Source organism: Hippocampus zosterae, chromosome 2 (assembly GCF_025434085.1).
Source record: "Hippocampus zosterae strain Florida chromosome 2, ASM2543408v3, whole genome shotgun sequence".
NCBI lineage: Eukaryota > Metazoa > Chordata > Actinopteri > Syngnathiformes > Syngnathidae > Hippocampus > Hippocampus zosterae.
Window position 1 is genome coordinate 19,507,505 of NC_067452.1, and position 12,110 is coordinate 19,519,614.

A 12,110-nucleotide genomic window follows, 5' to 3' on the forward strand; every position below is an offset into this window, starting at 1 on the left:
TTTCAAAAAATGGTGTGCTACATTTTTTAACTTTCTCCCATGACATTTTGACGCTGGTCACATTTTGAATACTGTATATTGTTGTTTTGGGTGCGAACTTTTTTTTGTGTTGCCTTTCCACAGTATGGTGTGGATCTGATGGCAAGGGACGCTCACGGCAACAGCGCCCTGGCGTATGCCAGGCAGGCCAACAGCCAGGAGTGCGTGGACACGCTGGCCCAGTACGGCTGCCCGGACGAACGTTACCCGCTCATGGCCACGCCCAACCTATCGCGCCGCAATGCCAACCGCAACAACAGCTGCAGCAGCACCGGCAGCAGCGCCTTCATTTGAGGCCTCCTTGGGAGAAGAGTTGACCTTTTTTTGGGAACCGCTCACTACCTGCTGTGACTCCGTCCACCTCACATTCCAGATTGGTTGAACTGGGCGACGAGCGTGGGGAGTACCCAAAGCATGCTGGGTACTGCACCGGGTCACTTTCACCTCAGACTTTTGATAGCTGATGTCATCCTTAACTTCACACACTACAGGCCAGTTTGCTCTCAGGCAGCCAGCGTCACTTTCCCCGCCCAAGCATATCGTCTCCCGGCCGACGCAGCACATCGAGTCCCATGTCACCCGCATGGCGTTGTGGCACCACCCAGTTTGTTTTTTTTTTAACTTCTGTGAACTAATTTACCCGTGTTAAATGTGACAAATATGTGAACGATCTAAGGGGGTGGGTGACATTGGGATGTTCTGATTTTTTTCTGTTTGGACTGCTTGACAGGGAATTTTGGATCGGGCTCAGGGAAGTGTGTAAGTGGTGGTCTCGCACACACATCTCCATGATGGAGATGAGCTCAAAGCGCCCTCCCAATATGACCACTTCGCCATCTTGAAGGTAGAAGTGGGGGGACTTTGGTAACGTGACATGACTCTAGTTAGACTTTAGTTGGCCATTTTAGGACGGATGAAGGACTCCACTCAACTTTGACTTGGTATTCACGAGACTGAACTTGTTTCATTTGAAAATCTACATTGTCAGTTAAATGTGCCATTTGTTTGGTTTTGGAAAGAATACTCTACTATGATGCGGGGGCCAGGCCAAGATTGTGACGTTTGGATTGAGGATGATGTTTTGGAACGTGGGAATGTGTTAGTACATCGAATGAGTACAGATACTGAGTATAAAGTAGCAAGTGTGCGAATTTATGTTGTGACTGAACCAGATTGTAAAACTTGACTTATGACTTGCTTCATCCAATTAAATAGTGACTTGATTGGAATGCCTCATGACGTCCCCCCACCTCACCTTGAAGGTACAGAGTTTGTTTCCAAATAGCTCCAGATTTAGCAGAAATTTCCATGCGTCAAAGGGAAGGTAATGCTAACTACTTTCGTGTCATTTTGAAGCTCGCCCCCAATGAAAACAACATTCACAAAGGCTGAGTGTCTCTTCACACGGTCGCTTTAACACTCACAGTGAGTTTGCGTGCTCCTGCAGGAGTCCAATTGTTTGTCTCATTCCTGGTGGAGCAAAAAGGGAATCTAACTTCTTCAGGTGTTTTTGCACCAGGATGTTGTATTGTAAACTCCTGCTGTCCTTTCGTCTTCAAGCTGGGACGGGCTTTTTCTTGTGTGTAAATAGTTTAAAATGTTCTGGTCCTGCTTGAGATGCGCTGTCAACCCCTAGACTGAAGATGGTGCTCATTTATCCACAAATTCAACTTTAACCTCCAACCTGGAGACTATTTATTTATTTACTCGCCTCTACTTTGGCTTCGTATTGTCAAGTCTGACATTAGAAATGCCAGCACTAGATGGCAAGGCTGCATTAGTGGATGATTGAGGGCTACAAAGTTTGTTTAATGACCAAAACTGTCATGCATATCTCAATGATATGACTGAATATGCTGTTAGTTAGCTGTGTTTCCTCACCCTGTGACTGCTAACCTTCTGTCACTTTGCTAATTCCCCTCAACGTTAGTGTAGATCTAGAGCCGGGCACACACATACCAGTTTTGAAAGTCTTTGATCCATGAATAGACCAAAAGTTTTCCTACGTCAAAAAAAAAAATTATCATCCCATTCACATTTTGACATCATGAGAGTGAGATGCCCCCTAACAAGTTATCAACTGTACGTCGCCATCAAACTGGAAGTTGGCACCGAGGTTAGTGTCATCAGCAGGTTGCAAAGGTGAGACAAGAGGAATCGCAGACAATGGCCCAATTACCTGTGTGTGTGTGTGTGTGTGTGTGTGCGCGTGCGTGCGTGTGTGCGTGCGTGCGTGCGTGTGTGTGCGTGCGTGTATGTGTACCCCACTCTAAAGTCACTTAGACACTCCTTGATCTTTGCCTTTGTTTTAACACACCTGCCTTCATTCAATCTGTGATCACGTAAACCTCACCCCTCCCGATCATGTCCCTTAAAAATAACTTTTATTTTGTGCGAGATATATATATATATATATACATACATACATATACTGTATATACACAGTATATGTGTATATATATATATCTATAGATGTATACATATATACATCTCTCACTCGCTCTCTCATGCTATTTTATTTATGACCAAAAAAATGCACTAAATTCACTTAGCATTAGCTTGTAGCCTTGAAGCTATTTGTGATGCTTTTACTTTAATTCTAGACAAGGTTAATGGCTACCAGTTGGCTTGAAGTTTCCTCCGTTTTGTCTGTGTGCTTTTTAAAATGCCGAACATGCTACTACTCTGCCAGCATAAGGGAAAAAACAAAAAAGCTTGTGTGGATTAGTTTTCACATGGGCCATCACTAGAAGTGCAGCTAACTCTCAGATAAAAGCCGGCAACACTAACCGGGATGTCAACTTTTGCTCCTCTCACTTGTGCATTTTGTTTAGCTTGCCTCCCAACTCGTTCCAAGTCCATCCATGTTTTTAGTATTCTGATTTCTCATTCAGACACATTATTGATGTTCTTGTGGTTCTAATAATTATTGTTTAGTTGGATGTACAGTTAGATAACACAGAAACTTCTACTGTCATGTGTCTCTTTTCAATAAAGACCAGAATGATGTTCACTGACTGGTTGAAAATGGACCTGCAACATCTACTTAATTTCAGAAGAATCCAAGGACTGAGCTGAACTGCCTGGCAACTCCACTTTACCCAACAAAAACAATCAAGAAAGATACTTCAATAATTATTCAAATTGAACTAAATTATTAATCATATTGCAGCAGTAAAGTAGATGTTTAAAACGAACAATTCTTTGAGATTAAATGCAAATTTTTGTAACTTTGAAGAAAGCTAGTACAGTACTTGGCATCTATTTATGCCGAATGACTAGTGTGAAACTTGCGGCCCGGGGTACAAATCTGGTCTGCCATTTTTTTGTTTTTGGCCCACTAAAGCAAAAACTGCATTTGTATAATTCTTGCTAACATCTGTCCTAAACTTCCAAATTGTTTCATGCACCCTCCACCCAAAAATAAATTCTTAATATGGATGGACAAGTGTCAATAACAAGTATCGGTATTGAGCTGATAATTACCTTATTTATAAGAATACGGCACTCATGGGGAATGCCAATACCAGCCACAATATGTGAGGCAAAGAAAATCTGTTATCGAGTCAGGGGTGCCAAAGTCCGGTCCTCAAGAGTCCCTGTCCAGCCTGTTTAACATGCAACGCTGTGTGTGTGTGTGTGTGTGTGTGTGTGTGTGTGTGTGTGTGTGTGTGTGTGTGCGTGTGTGTGTGTGCGCGCGCGTGCGTGCGTGCGGTTGTTTAAGATATAAAACAAGTTTTTAAATACACTTGTACTGATGCTGACGGATGATAACGGGTTGTAAGTGAGAAATGTGATTCACTGGTGCGGCATTCTGCGACCCTAGTGGGGATCAAGCGGCTCGGAAGATGAATGAATGAATGAATGAATGGTGCGGCATTCAGGATCCTCTGCACCGGTCCTCTGCAGGTGTTCATGTGACGAATTTACAGAAAGTGAGTTATTTCACTTCACTACAGATAAGTTTGATATACATTTCTAAAACATCGTTCAACAACATTGCTCAAAATTACCTGTCATTAATACTGATGAATAATATGCATCCGTGTGAAGGTACTGATCGTGTCAATGATTTCTCTCAGTAAGAATAAATGATGACAAAAGCGGATGATGTGCAACACTTTATTTCTATAAATCTCTGCAAGTGTTTTATATTTTCAAATGTTCACTGTGACACTGTAAAAAAAATATTTGGGGTGGGGGGCTAAAACTGCCAATGAAGTTGAAACAACAACTGGAAATTATAACTTGATGACATTTTTGGAAACCGTGTTAGCACAGTAAAGAAAGCAAGTTTGACTCAAAACAATGTGCTGATTTGTTTTTGCTTATGTTGGGGGGACAATACGAGGGGCAATTAGGTCTGTAAACTCATATCTTTGTTGTGCAATACGGAAAAGCCCTTTTTTTGCATTGACAAAACTTAAAATATTTTGTTGAATTACTCAAGTGAAAATGTTATCGACCTTTGTAACAGTGTGGGACAAATAAAGGTTACCTTATCTTATCTAGGCTTGAAATTTTGATATCACCCAACTCTTTTTTCTCTCTCCTTTTTTAGCAGCGTACAGCAGTCCTAGGAATTCACAATATCCCGTCACCTGGGAGCTGTTTTTAGAAACAGACCTAAGCTACTATGTTGGTGACCTCATGCGTAAACATTTAGACGGGATGAGCTGCATCCCTTTGAGTTCATTTAGCATTTTTTCAGCCGACTGTGACGTGTCCCTCAAGCACAATTTAATATGACATCACGTTCACAAAAATCCTCAACATGTGACACTAACAGGGAATTTGTTCATGTGGGAGATCAGCAACATTATTCCAATTATACGTAAAATAAGTTGGTGAATGAATTTGATTGACTTATTTTTTTCTTTTTTTAAAAACGTCTATTTACGCTTGAGATTTTGTAATTTCATTCAAAAATCGGAAAAATAGTGGCGAAAGTAACAGCGTCTTCTCTTGAGTGAGAACTCCAATTAATCATTGACCAGTATTGACACTACCGGTAACGAAAATCCTCAATTATTTCAATACTTTAATGAGTTCTTGTCATCGTTAAAAAAATAAATTAATTCAAAAAGAAGGCATTCGACCTCAAACGGCGTGCGTGCATGGGTACGTGAAGTTGACGTCAGTGAGAAAGACTTCAACTTTCGTGTTCTTCTAATTTTGATCATCGTTTTTCACAACTTGAATATATTCCGAGTTTTCGGTTTCATTTTATTTTGGTGTTTGATGACATTTTATCATAATTACAGTGTGAATGTATCACGTGACCCTGAGAGTACCCGTCGCTTCCTTCAAGCTTTACAAGCTTCTTTGTTTATTGTTACTATTGAAGTAAATCGTTCGTTGTCTCGATGTGTCAGCACTTTATAATCTCGATATTCGTTTGTTAATTGAACGTATTTAGATTTATTTTAGGTTGTCGATGTAATTATAATTACTGAACGTCAATTTATAATTCTAGAAATAGGCCTACACCTACATTTTATTTTTCCAAACTGTATTTTTGTGGAAAACGACTGAATATGTTTCACATTCCCGCTGCTGGAGGGAAAGACACAATGAGCCATCCTCCTTCGTAAATTAGTAGAATGTTTTAAATTAAATAGTAAATGTAAGTGAAGTTTATTTAATTCTTTGTCGGATTGGTGAAATGGTCAAATTATTTTTTGCCTCGACGGTTGGGGCCTCAGGCACCCTGGTTTTCGCTATTAAATGTTGACTTTCATTTCTAAAGGATCGACTTTGGAGTCCAAAGAAATGGATGCGGTTTAAAAATGAACCCCCGTGTAATAAAGAAAAAAAGAAGAGACGTGTTCTTTTTAATTGTTTTTGTTTTAATTGACACGTAATCACTGGAAGTCACTGAGCACACTTGGATTTAAATAAACTAGCAGCGTCTTTGTGGGGCGGGGGGGGGGGGGGCTCGTACAAAAAAAATCACTTCCGTCTTCTGTACGTTTAGGTTACTTATTTGTCTCGTTATCGTGGACATCATCATCATCCTTTTCCCGTTCAAACTTTGTCCCTTAAATGAGGACATAATTGTCGTTTGTCTTTTTTGTCTTCAATGAATTTATTTAGATCCTATTGCACTTGTTTAAAAATGCAGTTACATTTCTTGACTTTCCAGCTGTGGCCTGTAATTTTTTTTTAAAGAGAGCGAATTAAACAAGTGCCAAGTGCGCTGAATAGAGGCCAGTTCTCGGCAGTGGTTCTCGAGGGTTCTATGGTCGGCTCTGCTCCAGCTGTTGGTGCTGACTTCTTATTGCGAAGCGGCTCACGTGCACCGGGATGGGAACCACAATCTTGGGGTTCCGCGACGGTTCCCCGGACTTGTTGTTGACGTTGCCAGCTTTGACCCGTTTCCACTTGGCGCGCCGGTTCTGGAACCAGATCTTGACCTGCACCTCGCTCAGCTTGAGCGCATGCGCGATCTGGGAGCGCTCGGTGAGCGACAGGTACTTTTTGCAGTGGAACTCTTTCTCCAGCTCCAGGAGCTGCTCGCTGGTGAACGCGGTCCGTCGCCTCCGATTCTTACCCCCGCCGCCGCCGCCGCCGCCTCCTCCGCCTCCCGGGGGGGCCGAGCCAGAGCCGGCAGAGGCGTGAAGGTGCAGGCCGTCATCCAGCCCGGCCGCCGCGGAGCTCATCATGTTGTCGTCCGAGCTGTAGTCCGCGTCGCTGTCCATCGAGAAACTCTCGTCTCTGCGAGCGCAGTCATCCTCTTTGGACTCGTCCGGACTCGCGTGTCCTCGCGCTGACACCAACATGAATGTACACATTTGAAGAATGACGTTAATATTCAGCCACCCGTATTTTTATACACTCGTATACATGCTGGGTTAATAATATAATGTTAATACTGCTCCCATACTTGGGCCAAATTGACTCCAAATACCAAAGAACGCAAAGGTGGGTCAATTTAACCCAATTGTTTTGAGTGCAGTTTTAAGGGTGTTTCCAAGATGGATGACTGAACACCCTGAAATAACAATAATAATCATACATTCCTTATCCGAACCGCCGAAGAAGAATGATAATAATAATAATAATAATAATAACAGAAAGCAGGTCCGATAATGGATAACAACAATAATAATACAGCATACTTCCAGAAAATAATTTGGTCTCAATTAGTTAAACTCAAATTGAAATTCCGATTTAATCATTTCTCGTCCAATTTTCAGTCATCGAAAAAAAAAAATCCGATTGCAGTCCAAAGTCGTACCTGCGGCTGTTTGCACCGACGTTTCGGCGTCTTCTTTCGCGGACACTTGCGCCAAACTCTTGGTGTCCTCTGCGTGCTTTCGGCCAGCGTCGTGGTGGTGCTGGCCGGGCGAGAATCCTCCAGGAAGCGAGGCCATGAGCGTGGAGGTGAGAGCGAGGCTGGAGCAAAAGCCGCCTTGCAACGCCGGGAGGTGCGGTGGGTGTCCGGCCGGCTGCAGGGAAGCGGGTGGCGGCGGCGCAGGCGGCGGCGGTTGCAGCATCACCGAGCGGTAGGGCATGAACATGGGGTAGCCCGTGTACACGAAGTGTCCTGGACTGGGCTGCGGAGGCCCCCCGATGAGAGAGTCGATGCTGAAGGCGGAGCTGCTTCCGAGTGGCCGCTGCATCACCACGAACGGCGGACTGGACGCCGCACTCATAGGAACGACGACGCCGGTGGCCGGACGACGAGCACTGTGCGCGACAGCCGGCGAAGGGCCCACGGAGCCCCGCGGGCTTCAGGGGCGCCCGGGACGCTTCGTTGGGAGCCCGGAAGGCTTCAGGGGAGCCGGATGCACACGCATTCCACCCGAGCAGCCGTCAACTTTCACCGAGTTCCCTCACACCAAGCAGCTGCGCTCTCCTCCACACCAGCGAGTGCGTCCGTGGACGTTTTGCCATTTCAATTTGCGCTCCCCGCTGTTTCATTGCTCTGGTTGATCTCACGCCCCTCGCCGCACAACGCCGGCCAGCGATTGGTCCGGTGTTTAGACGTCACACTGCCTTCGGCGTGGTGGATGAGTGACATTTGACGCGGATAGTTTTTTCTTTTAGATGGAACTACTTTTTTAATGTCGCTCCGTCTGTCTTTTCATGCTGTCGTTGGTACTCTTTACTGTCATATCTAGCATTTTGTTACAAAGAATTTGTAAGTCATGCAAACCTGATTGAGGAATAAATGTGGATCAGGAATGGGTAACTTAAATGTTGGCGGGGGCTACAATTTTCGTCATGTGTTAGTGTGGACCACACACTTCCGAACTAGATATATGACAAAATATTTTAAATATGGATAAAATACCCACATACAAGAAAAATGCGCGTTCTTAATATATTACATCTTCATAACACATTTTTCAACAACAAAGGGCAAACAGCAAGCCAAAATTGAGTGCAGGAACCCATTTTGGACATTTTCCTCTAACAAAAATGGACGCATTCACTATTTTTGAGGAACTATTGTTATTGTGCATATCATTTTAAATATTCAACAAATTAATCGGCCTACTGACATCATAGGGCAGTGTAAGTGCAACTATGCGTTGTCGACCAACTAGTGGTGAATGGGGATATTACAATTTAAACTGCAGTCGACACCAACGGATTCGCATATTCTCAGATTTATGATGTATTGTACTCTTCCATCTTTTTTCTAGGATTCTCCTGTTTCTAATATAAATGTATATTGAGTGTTGATCAGCATTTTTGAAGACTTTCGGAGGATTCAACAAGAAAAAAAATATTAAGGGGCCAATCACCCATCTGTGATCATCTTTGTCATAACAAAAAAGGGGGAGGGGCATTCGAGGTCACGCATGTCAGCGTCAGTTCAAGTTGGAAAATTTCACAGGGATGTATGCTCTTGACTGATTACTGAATTTATTATTATTAAAGATGTTTCACTGAGATCCTTTCTTCATAATCTACATGTATACATACTGCTTATATTTTATATTGCACTCTGTACTGCGTACGGTTCATTTTTTAGATTTATTTTTGTGCATGCAAATACTTGTTTTTCGACTTTCATCCCTGCAAACGTTTGCTGCTGTCAATTACGAATTTCTCTACTGTGAGACAAAGGTTTCCTTGTCTTATTTTATCCTTATTCCTTTCCCATATTTATTTGGCCATTTGCATTTCATTGAGCACAGCAGAGTGAGTGGTTCGCACTTCTGCCTCATAGTACTGAAGTTGAGGGTTCGAATCCAGGCTCTAGCCTTCCCGTGTGGAGTTGGCATGTTCTGCCTCTCCTCCAACGTCTTCTCACGTTGCAAAAACATGCTTCTCGGGTTATTTGAAGACTCCAAATGGTCTGTAATGTTTGTTGTGGCCTGTGCTTGCAACCATATCCAGGGTGTGCTCCAGCGTACAACTACTGGTGCACAAGTGCATCACTCCCCACGTACACTTGAGCTGTATTTAACTTCTTAGTGTGTTTTTGGTACATGGGAGTAATACGGTGAGGTGTCAGTCAGTCATGTCACCTTAACCCAAAATTGCCGAATTGAAAATTCCCAGTTTTCAACACACACGACAACATAACTATAGATTGAAGTGTCAGTCAGCCTCAGATGATCGCTAAGGCATCATTATCATATGTAGACGAATAACCTCCGACCCCAAATAGATCTCCCGGTGGATGCCCTCCCTCTCCCCTGATGGGCTGAGTCAAGGGCACGCTTGAACGCACCCACCCCCTAAGGGTCACCGAGACACCATGTCATTAAAGGCGTCCTGATGTGTGGTGACATTAAATAGCAGTATTTTTCAATTAGCGCTGACAAATTCAATCAAAGTCGCATAGATTAGCGGGAACGAGCCGCGGCTCATTTACAGGCAATTTTAATTGCGCTGCCATTACACGAATAGAGCGCGGCCTAGCTCTTATTATCAATCATGCAGAGCATCAATAGTAAAAGGTTGGAAAGGGAGGGGAGGGCCAACGGTCCTGTGAGTGTCGGTGTGCGCGCATGGCAAGCGCACACGCCACTCTTCAGCCACACTCCACACAGCAGCTAATAAATAGTCACTTTTGTACTTATAAATTATCCAGTTTAATTAACAACAGGGATTATGATTGGACGCTGATTAAATTAAACCTTTCCTGCATGCAAGGAGGGTGCTGCCGTCATCCATTACGGACAGAAAAGGGGGAAGGCGGCTGGAGGGTGGTGGTTTGGCAGAGGCCGCTGAAAAGAGCGGATTAATGCTTATCTTGTGGCATCACTGCCTAAATTGCAGTGGTGACTTCACTTTAATTTCCATAACATAAAACATTTGTATCGCAAATCATCAAAAACTGTGTTTGGCTGGCGGCCAGTGCAGGGTGTCCCCCGCCTACTGCCCGAAGATGGCTGAGATAGGCTCCAGCACCCCCCCCCCCACCCCCTCCGCGACCCTTGTGAGAATAAGCGGATCGGAAAATGCATGGATGAAATCATCAAACACCATATTTATGAAGACAACAGTTGCAGCAAAGTTAATATTAGTAATATTTTGCAGAGGATAAATAATATATGCTTGTGAGTCTTGTTATAGTGTCAATGTTTATAACTACAGCAACATTTTGTTACCCCATCTATGGCATTTCCCCATACAGTGGTGCCTTGAGTTTATACAAGCTGTTGATCTGACACCTTTTTGCTTTGAATAGTGAGCAGAACTTGAGATACAAGTGCTACATGGGATATAAGCCGAGTAAGGGCTTGTATTTCAAAACCTGTTAAATTTGGTCACTTCTAAGTCAAGGCACCTCTGGAATGGCTAACTTTCCCCAGTAGTCTTCCACCCCCCACCTCTTCTGGCGTTTAAATCTCCAGGCATCTTTGCTCATATTACTGCATGTAAAGTGGCGAGGACGTGGCGTAAATCCATTAGCTAGCTCAGCCAGCTGATAGGAACAGATGCACGAAGGGTCGGATGGATGTGGGGGCAGTGTGCATGGGGGGGGGCGTCTTCGCCCTGAGCGCTGGTGCCACTCGCCGACATTCAGTGAAGGCGTAGCAGCGTGGCAGTATCAAACCATTTCATCAGCTTCCAAATGCCAGAGTGCGTTTATTCATATGCACGCCTCCTGAATGCCGCCACACAGGGAGAAGGCGCTTGAGGCTTTAAAATATAGTGAGTCAAAAGCGTACATTTACTGTGGACGAGTAGTCTGAATACAAACATGCTAGCCGGCCTACAAATTGGCCCCTGGAATCTTTGTTATCATTTGTTATACTCACTCACCAATAATCAGGCCGATTCTGGTTGAAGTTAGTAAAGGCCCAATTGTTAGATGTATGTAAATGATAATCCTGACGGATTATTCTGGAGCAGGGGTGTGTTAAAAGTGATGATTCCTTCCTGATCTGCTCACTGAAATTGTTACCTGTTCAGGATTTACATTTGGAAATGCTTACAATATGTGGATATTCAACATCCACACATAACATAAACAAAACGTTCATGTCATTTGACCAAGGCAGAGCCACTGAGAAAACAGGGAAAAGGCCTTGAGTTAGCCTTCCTCTATAGCGCTGTCTGAAATAGCACACCATCTCTACTAGCAGGATAGCAATTATGTTTTTTAAAATTACAAAGTACTGAAACACAATCTAAGTAAACATTTTCTCCAGACCCTTGAGAAAACGTACGCAACAAACCCAAAGATGGAAGTTTAATTTCCAGTCTCCCCCTTTTAGAGGAGGGTACTAAGTTTTGCTCGGTTCTCTCTACAGCTCTTTACGACATCCGCTTGATTTAACCTCCTCAATCACAGGTGACGTGAATGAAAAAAAAAATTGAAACCTTTTGGAGTATATCTGGTTTTAGTTCATGTTAGTGGTGGTCTAGTCACTGAGTGTCCCCTTAAAAGCTCTTGCTGGCTGGTAAAGTCACTAGGGACCCCCGAGAGATGACAAATATTGGTCCAAATCAACAACCAAATGTGTTGTTTTTTTTTTCTTGAGGGCAGCCTCAAGAATAGCACAGCCATTGTGCTGTGCTAAGCCTCAGGTTTCTTAGTTCAGTGTGTGTGTGTGTGTGTGTGTGTGTGTGTGTGTGTGTGTGTGTGTGTGTGTGTGTGC

General features: G+C 43.6%; 2 protein-coding genes across 6 annotated transcripts in view; one reads left to right on the forward strand and one right to left on the reverse strand.

Moving 5' to 3' along the window:
• agap1 (ArfGAP with GTPase domain, ankyrin repeat and PH domain 1) overlaps nt 1-3,052 on the forward strand; it is a 71,714-nt gene extending 68,662 nt beyond the window's left edge. For all 5 annotated transcript variants that reach the window (XM_052057430.1, XM_052057428.1, XM_052057429.1 and 2 more), the window contains one exon: nt 124-3,052. In XM_052057430.1, coding sequence (XP_051913390.1) covers nt 124-333 — 210 coding nt within the window. In that variant the 3' untranslated portion in view covers nt 334-3,052. The remainder of the gene's footprint in view (nt 1-123) is intronic.
• Nucleotides 3,053-4,867: 1,815 nt separating this feature from the next.
• gbx2 (gastrulation brain homeobox 2) lies at nt 4,868-8,022 on the reverse strand. Its single transcript, XM_052057491.1, has 2 exons — nt 7,280-8,022; nt 4,868-6,808 (listed from the first exon to the last, which is right to left on the reverse strand). Exons 1-2 carry the CDS (start codon nt 7,695-7,697, stop codon nt 6,279-6,281), a joined length of 948 nt encoding a protein of 315 aa, XP_051913451.1. The 5' UTR covers nt 7,698-8,022; the 3' UTR covers nt 4,868-6,278.
• Nucleotides 8,023-12,110: the final 4,088 nt, after the last annotated feature.

What these genes read in the sequence shown, in the direction of transcription:
- gbx2 (XM_052057491.1), bottom strand. Translation starts at nt 7,697, where the DNA reads ATGAGTGCGGCGTCCAGTCCGCCGTTCGTGGTGATGCAGCGGCCACTC. An exon ending in GTCGGTGCAAACAGCCGCAG is followed by an intron (nt 6,809 to 7,279) that starts GTACGACTTTGG and finishes TGTTGGTGTCAG; the next exon opens with CGCGAGGACACGCGAGTCCG.